Raw genomic sequence first — 14,394 nt, 5'->3', positions numbered from 1 at the left:
GCTGCTGCTCCACATCGAAAGGAGCCAGCTGAGGTGGTTCGGGCATCTGACAAGGATGCCTCCTGGGTGAGGTGTTCCAGGCATGTCCCACCGGGAGGAGGCCCCGGGGCAGACCCAGGACACGCTGGAGAGATTATATCTCTCGGCTGGCCTGGGAACGCCTTGGTATTCCCCCGGATAAGCTGGAGGAGGTGGCTGGGGAGAGGGAGGTCTGGGCCTCTTTGCTTAGGCTGCTGCCCCCGCGACCCGGTGTTGTGCCAAAAAGTGATTGTCTGCCAAAAACTGATTTCCGGTATTTGCCAAAAACTGATTGCTCGTATTTAAACTGCTATAAGTAACTTGTTGGGCTATAATATGTGAAACATATGTCAAATGCATCCCTCATGGATGACATAAAGTCATCTTGAGCCACAAACAACATTCGTGTAACAAGGTAGAAGCCGCAATCAGTTTTTGGCAGCGACTTTTATAGAACCTTTATTTATGCAGTTAAAAAAAATCTCATTAACATTAAAAATGTCTTTTGTAAGAGTAAGTTGGCCAAGAGGACAGCAGAAATGGCAGCAAATATTACAATATTTCTGTAAAAATATTTTAAGTGGGGATAAAGGACCGGATTGGTTATAATGTAAGTACAATAGCAGAGAGTTATAAAGATACTTGAAAAACAGATATTGTTTTAATTCTCTATATAACCCCTTTGTAAACCCTGTTCACCGAAGTCTATTTACGAACATACGTAAAGATATTACACATAAAAAATACACAGAAACATTGGAAATCAGTTTTTGGCAGACAATCACTTTTTGGCACAACACCGGCCCCGGACAAAGCGGATGAAGATGGATGGATGGATGGATTTATTTCCTATCCTATTCATAGCCTTTTCTTTTTTTCTTTAGGTCACGAGCAGTTGTGTAAGCATTTCACTGCATATCGTACTGTGTATGACTGTGTGTGTGACAAATAAAATTAGAATTTTTAAACATGATCTCTAATGAGTCTCTCTCTTGCAAGCAGGTAAAGCACTGCATGTGTTATATAACTATCTGTGAAACTGAAAAGAAAAACTCTACTCCTCCAAAGGAGAAATTCATTAGTTACAACAGGATAACAAGATTAGAATTTCAGCTGTTACAAAGAGTATTTGTAGCAACATTTTTGACTGACATGAGATAAATACTTTATTTAACCAATAAGCAATACACATGCAAAGCAAAATAAGCAACAGCCAGTGTAACCTCTACTAAAACTTTGCTCAAGATTAGCAAGCAACTGAGTCTAAAAGTGGTGACTTCCTGGCATGAAATATATTTTATTTTATAATATTATTATATTTCAAAATTATACATGTCACACACACACATCTTAGACTTCGGTGTTTTATTGAGGAACAATAAATATCAGTAGAGAGCAGTCAGTCCCAACGCTGGCATGAAGTGTGACTACTAGGGTGGATGGTCATCTTCCACACGTCGTTTCTGGTGCTGCCAGAAAAATAGTCCGTACATAAAGACGTCCAGGAAGAGGTGGAGGAATCCATGTCTGTGCTTTGGAGCTGTCAATAGTCCCACAGGTTAATCAGCAGGGGCACATGAAGGAGAAATAGTGGTTACTTTAAAGGTGCTTAGGACGCATCGACTTACTCCACAGGTTTGTCCACCATAAAACACCAGTGCTGCTGTCAGCCAGTCAAAGTCAATATAAATTAAAAACACAGGAAGGCAGGATGTGTTGCCCATCACATACTCTGTTCTGGAAACAGCAGAAATGCAACCGTGTCCACATTTTGTCGTAACAAAGCAGATAAACTCCCCTGCTATTTGTAATCCATTAGAGTGCCACATGAATACAGCTTAAATGACAGCGTGCGTTGACAATATGTACACCTGAAAGTATCCATTTAGCAACAGGCAACACAAAACTGCTAATGCTGCAAAAGTTCAAAGATAGGACATCTGCCCAAGATACACATTTCCAAACATTTTACTCTCTGCTGCCAAACATATTTACATTTTGAGCGCATTTAGAGGAGGTGAAACACAAATATGGCGCGTCCCTTCATGACACATTTATGGACCACAGAAAACAAGGTTAACAATTCTAATTGTGAAATTCATCCATTTATGCCAAGTCTGCAGTTTACATAAAAACCCCTTTAAACAATTAAAGAACATTTAGCTTAGCATAGGCTAGTTTGCTTTATTACAAAAAATAAAATCTAGATTTTAAACAGTGTATAAACAGCCAGTGCTACTGCGGCTGTTACACAGGGACTAAAAACGTAACCTGTGACTGGCTTGAAGTGGGACTTTACGGGAATCATGACACACACACAAGCATGAAAGTTGTTAAGACCATAAACCTGCTACTTCTCGCTTCCTATGCTAATTGGTGACAAATGGGTGCTATTACACTCAGTCTTGTTTATAGAAACGTCATTTTGTGAAGTAAACGTTCTAAAATTTCAGCTTATTCCTGATGTTTGATATGAATGCAGTAAAAAGCTGAACTGTGTATACTGATTATTGTTTTTGAAAGAACCGTTTTGTTGTTTTGTGGAAAAGTTTAATAACTGCCAGGACTTTAATTCATTAATGTTATACTTGAATTAATTTCTGTCGTATATTGTTAATGTGTCAGGTATCTCCATAGTGTAGGAGTTCACACTTTTGGCCCACACACGCTGGTTTCAAGGAAAAGGCATAAATCAGCTGAAATTCATTTTTCATTCTTAGATGAGCCTGTATGTTACAGTTTAGCTGTTATTTAGTTGTTGAAACTGGCAAACTGGCAAGAAATCCTACATGAATTTGTGTGTAGGCAGATGGTGTAATTGTGTTTGTAAGGCACACAGCCTTAAAACCTGATCTTACATGCGCACATCTGTGAAGTGAGACATAGATGTATAATGTAGGTAGGAATGTTAGCCACAGGTTAAACTCTTAACACTGAGTCTGTCATTGTGTCAGTGATCCCTCAGCTCAGTCTCTTCATGGCATCGTACTCTTTCCGTGCACAAAAGCATTGTTGCTCACGCTAACAACAGTTAGGTTGATGCTACTATAACCAACAGTTACAGGTAAGATAATGCATCTACTCGTACCAACTGAAGGGGGCTATGCTACACACAGCTGTTACATGTCTGCTGCTACAGCTATGTCTCTATGCTGTCATTTCAGCATGCACTCAATTTTTTGTTTTTCTTCCAAGCAGCCATATTTCAGTACACTAAGAGAATCAATAAGGCAGAAAGATGCTGTGATTCATATCAGCAACGACAATCCTGCAGCCTAGAAAAGACCTTAAAGCAAAAACAATATAGAAAGTATTTTCATGCTCAATCATCAAGGTAAGGAAATCCCAAAAAGTGGATTCTGTTCATCTGGACGTTTCGTCACTCATCCAAGTGACTTCTTCAGTCGTACGCTTGGCCACCGCTACGTCCAGATGAACAGTTTTTGGGAATATAAAAAAGTAGTTCCCTCAAACATGACAGTGAATAACTGCTTTGCAAAAGTCTTTTTGGAACAGATTTTTGACTTGCAGCTTGAGTTTAATGTGAGCAGGAAGCCAAACAGTCATTTTCCAAGTGTACTGAAATAACAAATACATGGAAGGCAGGAAGTGCTTCTAAAAGCTGATATGTCTGCAGAAACCTGTGCACTGTGATGAACAGCATTAGTTCATCAAGTAAAAAACTACAGATCCTTGGTCTGATCTTTTGTTTAAATAGTCTTTGAAATTCACAGGAAGAGTGGAAATACTGCATGCAAGCTCATGGGTCACCCACAAATTTTAACGTCTCTCATGAAGAATCAAGCAACATGAGAACATGTGGAACTTATTGCTTTGGTTTCCAAATTGTCCTTTCAATTTAATGTCCTCCAAACCTTATCATCCATCTAATCACAAGGCCAAGGAGCTAACAGTTAGACGGACAGAGTGAACTGAAGAGGAGGACAGAAAATTAACCAGAGTCCTGTGGAGCTAAAGGTTGATGCCTTTGACCAGTGAGGCTTCCAGTGTGATGGAGAAGTCGTGCAGTGTCTCAAGGACGCTAATAAGGGTATTGAGAGTGGAAGGGTCTCTGAGCATTGCTGTGTCCTCATACATCTGCAGGATCACTGGACATTCCACGAGCAGGGGGAGCCACTGGGGCAGCAGGCGGTCTCTGTGGGGCCAACAGTGATCAGAATTATTAAAACTTCACAGTTTATCGCATTTTAAATTTCAATTTTTAATTCAATTTAGTTTTTAAAAAATGTTAGTTTCAGTTTGGTTTGATTATTTTTATTCATTATTGTAGCATTATGTCACAAGATAAAGCGCCTCGAGGTGACTGTTGCTATATAAACACAACTGAACTGAATTAGCTTCAGTTTGAGTTGCTACACAAAGCCTCCCATTGCTGAGGTGACAATCCTGACCACACTGACAGAGACTCAACCCAAGGACATCTCCTAATTATTGTTTAGTTTGGTTTTAGTTGAACGCACAATATGATTTGGTTTAGTCTTATTCAAGAGTCCAGTTTAATTTTAATTTCAGTGAACAATGTTTTTCTGCATACCGACAGTAGTGTTAGCTTTAGTTTTATTAACTGTAATAATGAGACAGACAATTTAATATGTGTAGTGTATAGTAAATGTGTGTGCTTATGCTATGAACAATATGTAAGTAAACAGTCTGTGTCAGTTAAACGTAGTAAGAGTTAAATCGACTTAAATGTTAATCAGTGGTGAGACTGCAGATTTTCAACAGGACTAAAAAGATAAGCAATGTGGATTACTGGGTCTGGTATTGAGATGAAGCATGACAGGTGGAATATCCGGAGGCTCAACACAGGGCCGGCAATGAAGACAGAGACTTGGGAAAGAGGCCAGAAGAAGACAAGTTGAAGCCCCTCTGGAGAACAAATGAAACCCTCAGGAGTCTTGAGAGCAGGCTGTCCATAAGAAGACAGAACAGGAGCCCAGCAATGAAGACGGTGGACTACCAGAGATGACTTGGCCAGCGATGGTGAGGCAAGACAGGGAAGCAGCAGCTACGGCAGAGGCCATCTGGTGGCCCAACAGGAGGCCAGCAATGCTTGGGAGGAGGCCGAAGACAAGGAGAAAGGCCGGGAGACTAACGGCTGAGGGAAAGCCGAGCTGGTAGCTGAATTTAAAGCAACTGATGGTGAAGCACAACAATCTGCTAGTTTTGAAAGTAGCAGCCATCTGGCTCAGACAACATGGGACCCTCTGGCTCAGCTTCTGGCTGCTCATGTTCAGCCTGTGCAGGACCCACTGAAGGTTCCTTCTAGGATCTATGCCCAATGAAGAGGATCGGCTCCCTGGCTCAAAGTACTATATCATCTCAAAGGAGCACTTTGCGCTTAGACTGTGGGATTTCTTTTAGTTCCTAGGGCATTAAAAGTAGAATGGGAGGCAGAACCCTCAGCTTTCAGTTTGGATTCAGGAGAAAAGCAGGTTTTCTACTTAGATTAAGCTTAAAACTTTCCTTTCTCATGAAGGTTGTAGTTGGGGCTGTATCAGGTGACCCTTCTTTAATTATGCTGCACTAGGCCTAGGCTCCTAGGGGCTTCCCATGATACATTGTGCCTTCCTTCTTCACTCACCATGTATTTATACACCACTTTGCATTTAATTATCATTAACTTCTGCCACAGTGAAGAGAAACAAAGAAAAAAAGAAAACAAGCCAAGTGTCACCTGTGGCCTGTGACTCAGTGTTTGTGTGCTTTAGTTATATTCTTTAATTATTGTAATTCGTGGGTTTTGGTTCTGCTGTGTTATATTTTTAGTCCTATGGTTTTGGTTTCTGTCATTAGGCTGTCTCGTGTTCCTCGTCTTGTCACACTCGTCCTCGTGTTCCCTCTGTCTTCCCGGTCAGCCATGTCTCTCTGTCTCAGTGTCAAGTCCACATCTTTGTTATACCTGTTTTATTTTGGCGGTCCCTCATCTCATGTCAATGTATCTAGTTTTGCTTCCTTTGTCTCGTTCTGGCTAGTTAATCCCAGCTGTGTTTCCCTCCCATTTCCCACTCTGATCACTCTGGTGTGTATTTAAGCCCTGTGTTTTCTTTGCTTTGTGTCGTGGCGTACCCTCACCATGCTGGTGGTTTCCTGTCTGTGTTCATGACTAAAGCTTAGTTCATGTTTCTTAGTATTTAGTTCTTGAGTCCAGTTTAATATCTAGTTTGAGGTTTTACTTTTTTTGTTTGAATGAAAGCTGCTATTAGAGTTTCACTCTTGACGTCTGAGAGTCCTGCATTTGCTGCCAGCCACACAGCACTCGCCTCGACAGTGAGCATTTATTTTGTCCTGTCTCCCCTGCCCTAGAGGAAATCCAAGACAAATGAAAACTTCTGACCACAATCGTGACATGTTTTTAATATGTCAAATTTCTGATCGAATAATCACATATCAAAAGATGCTATCAGAGCCCACACCTGCGCAGGAACAGCTTCCATCACAGCTCACAACATAATTTACATTAATTCGTTGTCTCCACACTGACCTGGCTCCGAGGCAGACTAACAACTGGAACTTTCCGTCCTTGCCGATGTTTCTGGAGGTGGAGTTGATCGCATTGAAGTAATGACAGAGTGACTGACAGGTCATCTTCATGGCCTCAGTGGTCTCCTGAAGGTCTCCCACCTGGTCAGCTGACTCCATGTAGGCAACAGCCTTCTCTGTAGGGTTTTAGAGGAGCATCACACACCATATCAGCTTACTTAAAGCGCTCTACTGTTGTGTAACAGCTCAACAAACTGAGAACACTAGGCTGAAGGCTATGTTACAAATTCATTTGAAAGCCCAGATTACACAAAAATAATTGTAAATGTTGTATAATCCTCTACAAACATGTATAAAAACCATGACACATGAATAAAAAGGTATTCCACATTTTTTCTTTAATCCAGTAAAACCAGTACACATTGTAACACAGTTTAGCCCTTGATTTTCTGCCATGGGCCAAACTGAACAGTTTTCCTCATCAGCAGCAGAGCGTGCCGTCTCTTCACACTCACCCACAAAGTCCCACACAAACACAGTCTTCTGGAAGAGCCTGGCAGATTTGAAGCCGTGATGGAAGAACTGTTCCAGAGCCGCGACCAAGCTATTCTCGCCGCACAGCAGAACAGTCAGACTGCCTCTCTGTGCAACACACATCAACACGTCAATGCACAAAAGCAAATGTTGATACAATGTAAGAAGTTTGACATTTAGCAAGTGACGCTGTTACTTTGTCTGTTACTTAGTACACACATGTAACGAAGCTTGCTTGTGTGGGCAGGTAACTTGGCACCCTGTCATCTAAGTGGCTTAACACTTTTTGCTAATTACACTATTCCCATGAACGTTGGAGTACCTCTAAAATTCGATTCAACAATGTGCTGTGACAGACTGTCACTGAAGAGAAATGACTACAACTTGAAAGATCATCACTCTTTCAGACTTTCTATGGTCAAAGCACAACTTTACTTATGGACACATAATGAATGCACTCCCTGATGGAAACAGGAAAACAGAACCCACACTACTCAGAATTCACAGACAGCATAGCAGTAGTTAAGCTATAAGGCACGCACTCATTAGAAAAGGATTTCAGAGTGCTGAAAGTCACTGACCTCTTTCTCTGGTTTGTGGAAGTGTTTGATGATGTTGTTCACTGCCTCCCCAATCCCCTCTTGGATTTGTGCTGAATTCAGCTCTAGAATGGGGAAAACATCTGCATCAGTACAGACTGCTACAGACCTCTGAACCCTGACAGCCTGAGGTAGCAACAGCTAATGTCTGTAGCTACCATCCTTCCTGGAAACGCTGCATTTTTGAGCTGCAATGGAAGTCTGAGCTTTAAACCACACTTTAAGAATTACCCATATAATTGAGTTCCTGGCAGCTTAATAAAGAGATTATCATTATTATTATAGAAGTTGATATGCCTTAAAGTTTCCAAAAAAACTACTGCAGAAAGGGTTTTTAAAAAAGCATTTAATGGAAGCCTGGCAGTCTTATTTTGATGATATTATGAGATTCATTGCACATAAAAGCTCAAAAATAACGAAAACATCGATAGAGCCTGAAAGTGTTTAGTGAGGTGGTGGATGACTGAGTAATTGCACACAGACCATCTTTTGTTCCTACTGTGGATAAAATCTATTTAAAATCCTGCACTTCAAATATCAGAAAGTGCGGCAAAACCTGTCAGGAAATGAAAACATTTCATTCTCAGTATTAGAGATTTCCTGTTGTGTGAGAACGCTGACAGTTACTGACTGGTATCTCGTCCGGTGAGCGATGTGATGCTGATGCGTCTGCCCTGGGAAGGTGAACGCTGTAGCGGGGGTGTACGGCAGGCCCTTGCAGAATCATCCTCTCCGCTGGGCAACACTAATTCCCCGATTAGGACCCTTTCCAGGCTGCCGTCATCCACACCCTTACCGAGCCATCGACCGCAGGGGAACCTGATGGACAACAAGGTGCTGAGGTTACACATCAACGCTCTACATCTGTTGGCATCGTTCTATTTGTTCTTCTGATTTTCAGGGGAGATATTTTATATTTGACTTGCTATCAACAAACACGCAGAATGGTTCCTACTAACTAGCACTTGGTGTGCATCAGAGGGTGATGTACTAAATGTGGTTCAGACACACAGGCGGGCGAAATCTATGCGTTTTCCATCCGTATATCGGTTTGTTCTTTCTCCACACGTCTCCGCTCTGATCTTCTCTCTTTGTCTTTCGTATGTTTTATATTTTGTATTTTTCAGTGTCTTGTTTCTTTTCTTGTCTGCTTTTTGACGTTATGAGAAACAAACAATTTAATATTTTCTCCGATTGGGTTATACAAACAAAATTGACCTCCAATATTGTCAGTGAGCCACACATTCCAGTTAATTTAACAAATGTCTCTATAATATAATATAATGCTGAATGAATATGCCTTTTTTAACTCACTAACAAGAAAAAACACTTTATTAATTTTCATTTTAAATTCATCAAAACTGCCGAGAAACAGCAAACTATTAAATGCCCAGAGTGTGACACGCGTGCGCCAGCAGTTACACTCATGACAGGACGGTTATCGGCTGCTAGCTGCACTCTTATTGGTCGTAATGTTGTCTGAGGTCTACAACAATCTAATTTGGCTGCACAGAAAAGCATGTGAGGGAAGTTTACTAAATGAGTAACAACAACAGAACAAAGACAGGTCCTCTACTCGCCTGTAGGTGTGTCCTGTGATCTCGTTCCGCACCATCACACAGTCCACCAACCATTTAGCCAGGAGGCCGGCATTATCGTGACCCAGCTGCACCGTGGTGAGCTTCCCCAGGTTCTGACACTGAACACAGAGAGCAACTAGTTAATCAATACAATATCAGATCCTACTCTCTTTCATTACTGTGCATGATATACTTGTCTGTCTCTGGTTAATTCAGTTATTTGGGCACAAACGTTTTACTTTTTATTTATTTTTTACATTTCCTTCAGCATATTTTCCTAATAGCTCCAGCAAAGACACACAGAGCACAACTTCAGTCAGCACTCATGTACGCAGGGTAAAGGAGCAACTTTGAGCAAGTCAAACACAGAAAAGAAAAGCAAGCATTTCAAAGGGATACGCTTGATGGTGGGAGATGGAGCTGTAGAGCAAGGGCTTTGCCTAACCTTGAATATGGCAGAGATGTGCGTGTGAGGCCTGAAAGCAGACTGAGGGAGATGGAAACATACGTTAAGACACAAAGAAAGGACAATAAAACTCACTCATGCATGCAAACTAGGCTTGGCTCACAGAAATCCTACTTGCATGATTTGACACTGTAAAACAAAATTGATTTATTGGAGTGCACTGCATAGAAGTGCAACTAGAGGGCAGTCTTCACATGACCTACATCACTTCATAATCGATCTTGCTTGATGGAAAATTTCTTGAGGTAAAAGGAGAATTGTTTAGGGCTTAGGAAGTAGACTGCTGTGAATGTGATGGCAGATGCTGCTGAAATTCACCACAACTGGTTCACTTTTAGAACTAAAACAGCAGCTTTAAATGCTTCTTAGTCAGGATGGGCGATAAACTCGCGCAGGCGACTTTTTTGTGAATTTATACGTTTTGTTTGCAGCGAATATTTTACTTTCTTTTCTTGTTTGTTTCAGAGTTATTATAGCTACTTTTTGGATTATTCATTTATTTAAGATGCACCAAATCGCACAAAAGACTTAACGTTACATCAAAGATTTATTTTTATGTTAGCTGGAGGAGACATTTTTATTTTTAACTTACTTTTGTGTTTCATTTTGTATTTGTTGTTTGGTCGGGTGTGTAAGACGGATAAACACTGGAACGACCTGTAAACACAGTTACAATGGGGAAAAGAAGCCAGTTTCTTTGTTTCCCTCCCTCCATTGTGGGTTTTTAAAATGTAAATAATATAATAAAGTTTTTGTTTTTTTTAACATGAGTTTGAGGAAATGAATGGCTGAATTTGGGCGCACTCTGAGGAGGCTGCATGTGCCTGCAGATGGAAGGCAGTGCCGTTAAAACAGTGTTATTTTTTTTTTCCATTGGCTCCTTCTACTGGGTTCAACCAAAATTATTAGCAAACTTACTCATGGGCGAATAAATGAATGGCTCTTGTAAAAATGATCGGCGAAAGGCTCGGCCTATCGTCGATGGTCGATGCATTCATCCACTCGCCCAACCTTAGTTCTTAAAACTGCAAAACTCGTGCAACGTGGACACAGAGCAGGAGAAATTCTCCAGAAGTTATGGGAACTAACTCTCCAGTCCAATATTGCCTATTCAAGAAATGCTGAAGCCAAGGCAAGAAGCATTTTACATATCACTTCATGTTTTGGAGCCTTGTCCCGAGACTTCTGGGATGAACTATTCTCTTTACAGCACCTTTAAGAAACACTGATTTTTGATTACTGTGGCTTTAAATAAGCTGCAGTGCACCATGTGATGTTTGACAAACAGTGACAAGGAGTGAAACATAGAAAACACAAACTCAATGCCTGCACACAACATCAGAGTGGCTGACAGCATGATCAACTTGTGGGAGGTCAAAGGTCACAGTACTCACATCAAAGGTCATTTCTAATACGTTCTTGGGGATCTGCATGATGCCCGAGTCTCCCAGTTCCCCTGAGACGCACACCCAGGGGTTGGATGTGGTCATAGCGTTGCTCAGCTTCTTGATGGGGATGATGACGACTCGGTATGGGATCACTGCAAAAAAGACAAAAAAAGCCTCACAATTTCACAGTCAGCTATTGATCCGTAGCTCTATGAATAAAGTAACTGACATTTTTACTGTAAGGCTTCAGTAGGTGGTGCAGGAGGGCTGAAGGGCTTTCCAGGAGTTTGATGTCATGCCATTATAAACAACACGACCTCATTATAAACAACAACACGACCTCTTTTCATAGAAATGCTGCTGACACACAATTTCAGTTCCAATATACGTTTATATGTGTGAGTGTATATATACAGTTCATAAAAATACACATTGATATGTGACATATTTAACAGCATAATTTGCTGTTTCCAATCACCTAAAGCTTCTCGTCTTAAAACGTTTCTTTTGTTCAAGAAAAGCATTGCTGTGGGTGGCCAGAGGTCAGAGGTTATGTGTAGCTGATGGAAAACTCACTGATGGTGGTGAAGACACTGGTGAAGCAGAAGTAGTCAACAGCATTGAGAGAGAGCAAATGGAAGAGGAACTGCTCCTTCTCCTCCTCACAGCGCAGGAAGGCGTAACGTTTGTACAGCTTCCTGTGGCGGTCAGTCAAGTCAGGTTCAGATACAGCGAAGTACATCACATCTCTCCTCATCAACATCCATGTCAAAAGTCTTTTTAGTTTGACAGTTTTTGCACCCTTAATAACTAAACAACAAAATAAAACGTTATCTTTCTAGACTAACAATTAGAGAGCCCGACCATGAAACTAGCAATGAACTGAAACGCTTCTGTTTTGTTTGAAGGGGCAAAATGGAGGCGTGCAGGGAAGCTTACAGTTATACTTCACTCAGAAATGGATGTGTGGAAGTCAAGTGGGAATGTCATTTGGCCAGATGGACCTTTTACCTCCTGTAAATGAATACAGCAGAAAAATACTCCCAGTGCTGCACTGGTGTGGCTCAGGGTGCTCACTGCTGCCCCCTGTGGCATGATCAAGCCACACAAAAAAGAGCCACTTTCTCCCACATCGTATAAAACGGAGGGTTTTCTACAACTTTGTGTCATGTGTTTTAACTGTATGCAAACCCTTACTGTGAAAACGACTGCAAAATGTATGTTTAATAGTGCACGACATGTAAATATGAAGGTGGGATTCAGTCACCAAAATGCTTACTTGGTTAAGGCTTGTCGCGACAGCAACTGTTTGAGATGCTGAGAGAGCAGCTTCTTTTCCAGGGACAGGCGAATCCAGGCTCTGGCTCGGCCAACGTCCGTCTTGATCTCTGACATACTCTGGATATGCCTGGGACAGACGGAGAAGAAGAATAACGCTGTGGTTTTAAGATGAAGGAAAAGTTATTTACTTTAACTTCACTTACAGATTTTATACATTTTCACAGATGCACCAACACGGACATACAAACTACTTGTTTACAGTACGTGCAGCGAGTATACTGTATATAATATGATGTTTAATACTAACAGGAACACCTAAACAGTGTTACTCTAGTCTACCTGTTGTAGAAGAGGCTTGGACAGTGCAAAGGACAACAAAGTCATACCTCATATCCTGAATGAGAGACACACGCAGAGAAGGCATCGCTATGGAACTATCAGACTTCCTCCTCTCAAGAAAGCGAGGCGCTACAAGGAGAGATGGATTTTTTGTTGATGCTTTAACATGTGACTGAGGCTTTCGACTGCGTGTGTGTTCGTGTATGTTACCTGGTGAGTCAGCCTGCTGCGCCAGCATCTCCTCCCGGGCCTGATAGTGCAGCAGGTGAGACCACAGAGCAGACTTCCCCTGAAACATCACGATCAGCATGAGAGAGCCGAGGACAGAAATGACACACATAACAGCAGTTATTGCACCGATGGATGAGGCATCACATTATACACAGACACAGAGGGAGGAACCTCAACATCTATAGCGTGTTGAAGAAACCTAACATTTGTGCAGCACTGTATATATCTTTACTTCAGTGTGTGTGCTGACCTGTTTGACCTGCAGCCCGTGGCTCCAGATTCTCTCTAGCAGGTCACACAGACTGGCGATCAGAGTGTTCTCCTCTAATCCAGTGATGCTGGCCTCGCCATGACCCAGCTCCACCGCCTCGCGGCCCATCTTCTCCACCAGCATACGCTTGGTCTACACACCCACATACAATTAGAGGAATCACTGTGATATATTATGAACATACTTAAAATCCAAGGCATATGACACATCCATGTAACCTATCCTCCAGTTATATTAAAAACCACTGCATTCTGTGGATGGACGTGCCTCTTCATCATTTCTTATGATGGCTAAATGGGCAAACTGGAGTAGAAGAGCCTTGCTTTGTATTGTGGAGAATTTGTGTCATAGTTGAGGAACTTTTTATGTGTATGGGTTAGAGATGGCACGATACCACTTTGTTATGTCCGATACCGATATTGATATACCGATAAATTTGGATATCGGCCGATACGAATCCGATATAGTGTGTTTTTTAATCAATAAAAAAAACACTATAAATAGGGAACCACCCCCCACCCTCCACCTCATGATGCTTAATCGACGTAATCAACTTTAATTCGATGCAGTGTGAAAAAAAATGCACAGAAATCAATTATTTTTCCACAATAATTAAATAGATTCAATATCTTTCTTCTACAGAACTGCAGACTGCACAGATGGTACCTTCCCAAAGGAAAAAGTGCTACAGCTTACTAGGGTATATATATTAGACTTAATAGTCACTATATACAGTAATTGATTTCTATTCATTTTACATCAAATTAAAACTTTGGGTGTAAGATTCGGATAATTATTTATTAAAAGCTCGACATTTTAAATGAGAATAAGAAAGAAAAGTATGTCTTTGTGCCCCCTTTTCCCTGTTCATGCCCTCTCGGCCCCCCTGGCTAAACTTTGCTAGATCCGCCCCTGCACAGTTACAGCCGTCAGCTACGTAGAAAAAGATCCTCGAGTAGAAAGTAATATTAAATAAATTCTAACAACAGCTTATCAAGCTTAAACGTGCTGCTGTTGTTCAGCCGCTGGTTTCCTCTTTCTGGTGCAAAGTGGGCCAAAAACAAACAAGAGAGACGGACTCACGACGGAAAAGCCGATCAGCTGATCATTGATTGAAGTGGCAGCAGGAGAGAGAGGGAGAGGCAGTCGCTCCATATATCGGTTGTCAAGCTTAACGCTGGAA

The 14,394-nt window shown here is 41.4% G+C and overlaps 1 protein-coding gene across 7 annotated transcripts in view; it reads right to left on the bottom strand.

Annotated features, from left to right (window-relative positions):
• Positions 1-608: 608 nt before the first annotated feature.
• The window catches only part of LOC146554874 (DENN domain-containing protein 5B-like), an 81,930-nt gene continuing 68,144 nt past the window's right edge, over positions 609-14,394 (bottom strand). For 2 of the 7 annotated variants that reach the window (XM_085252475.1, XM_085252478.1), the window contains 13 exons: positions 13,191-13,343; positions 12,920-12,998; positions 12,757-12,838; positions 12,369-12,497; positions 11,666-11,787; positions 11,096-11,241; positions 9,681-9,722; positions 9,236-9,354; positions 8,287-8,474; positions 7,638-7,720; positions 7,038-7,164; positions 6,524-6,698; positions 609-4,174 (listed from right to left, as the gene is read on the bottom strand). In XM_085252475.1, the coding sequence (XP_085108601.1) occupies positions 3,991-4,174; positions 6,524-6,698; positions 7,038-7,164; positions 7,638-7,720; positions 8,287-8,474; positions 9,236-9,354; positions 9,681-9,722; positions 11,096-11,241; positions 11,666-11,787; positions 12,369-12,497; positions 12,757-12,838; positions 12,920-12,998; positions 13,191-13,343 (1,629 nt within the window). In that variant the 3' untranslated portion in view covers positions 609-3,990. Of the gene's footprint in view, positions 4,175-6,523; positions 6,699-7,037; positions 7,165-7,637; positions 7,721-8,286; positions 8,475-9,235; positions 9,355-9,680; positions 9,723-10,293; positions 10,359-11,095; positions 11,242-11,665; positions 11,788-12,368; positions 12,498-12,756; positions 12,839-12,919; positions 12,999-13,190; positions 13,344-14,394 lie in introns of those variants that run through there. The other 5 variants (XM_085252480.1, XM_085252481.1, XM_085252479.1 and 2 more) reach the window with 4 other exon arrangements.

This window comes from Mchenga conophoros, linkage group LG17 (assembly GCF_057382185.1).
Source record: "Mchenga conophoros isolate Kocher_MC1m ecotype Shallow Benthic linkage group LG17, M_conophoros_male_GT1.1, whole genome shotgun sequence".
Taxonomy (NCBI): domain Eukaryota; kingdom Metazoa; phylum Chordata; class Actinopteri; order Cichliformes; family Cichlidae; genus Mchenga; species Mchenga conophoros.
This window is presented reverse-complemented; position numbering and strand designations above follow the sequence as displayed.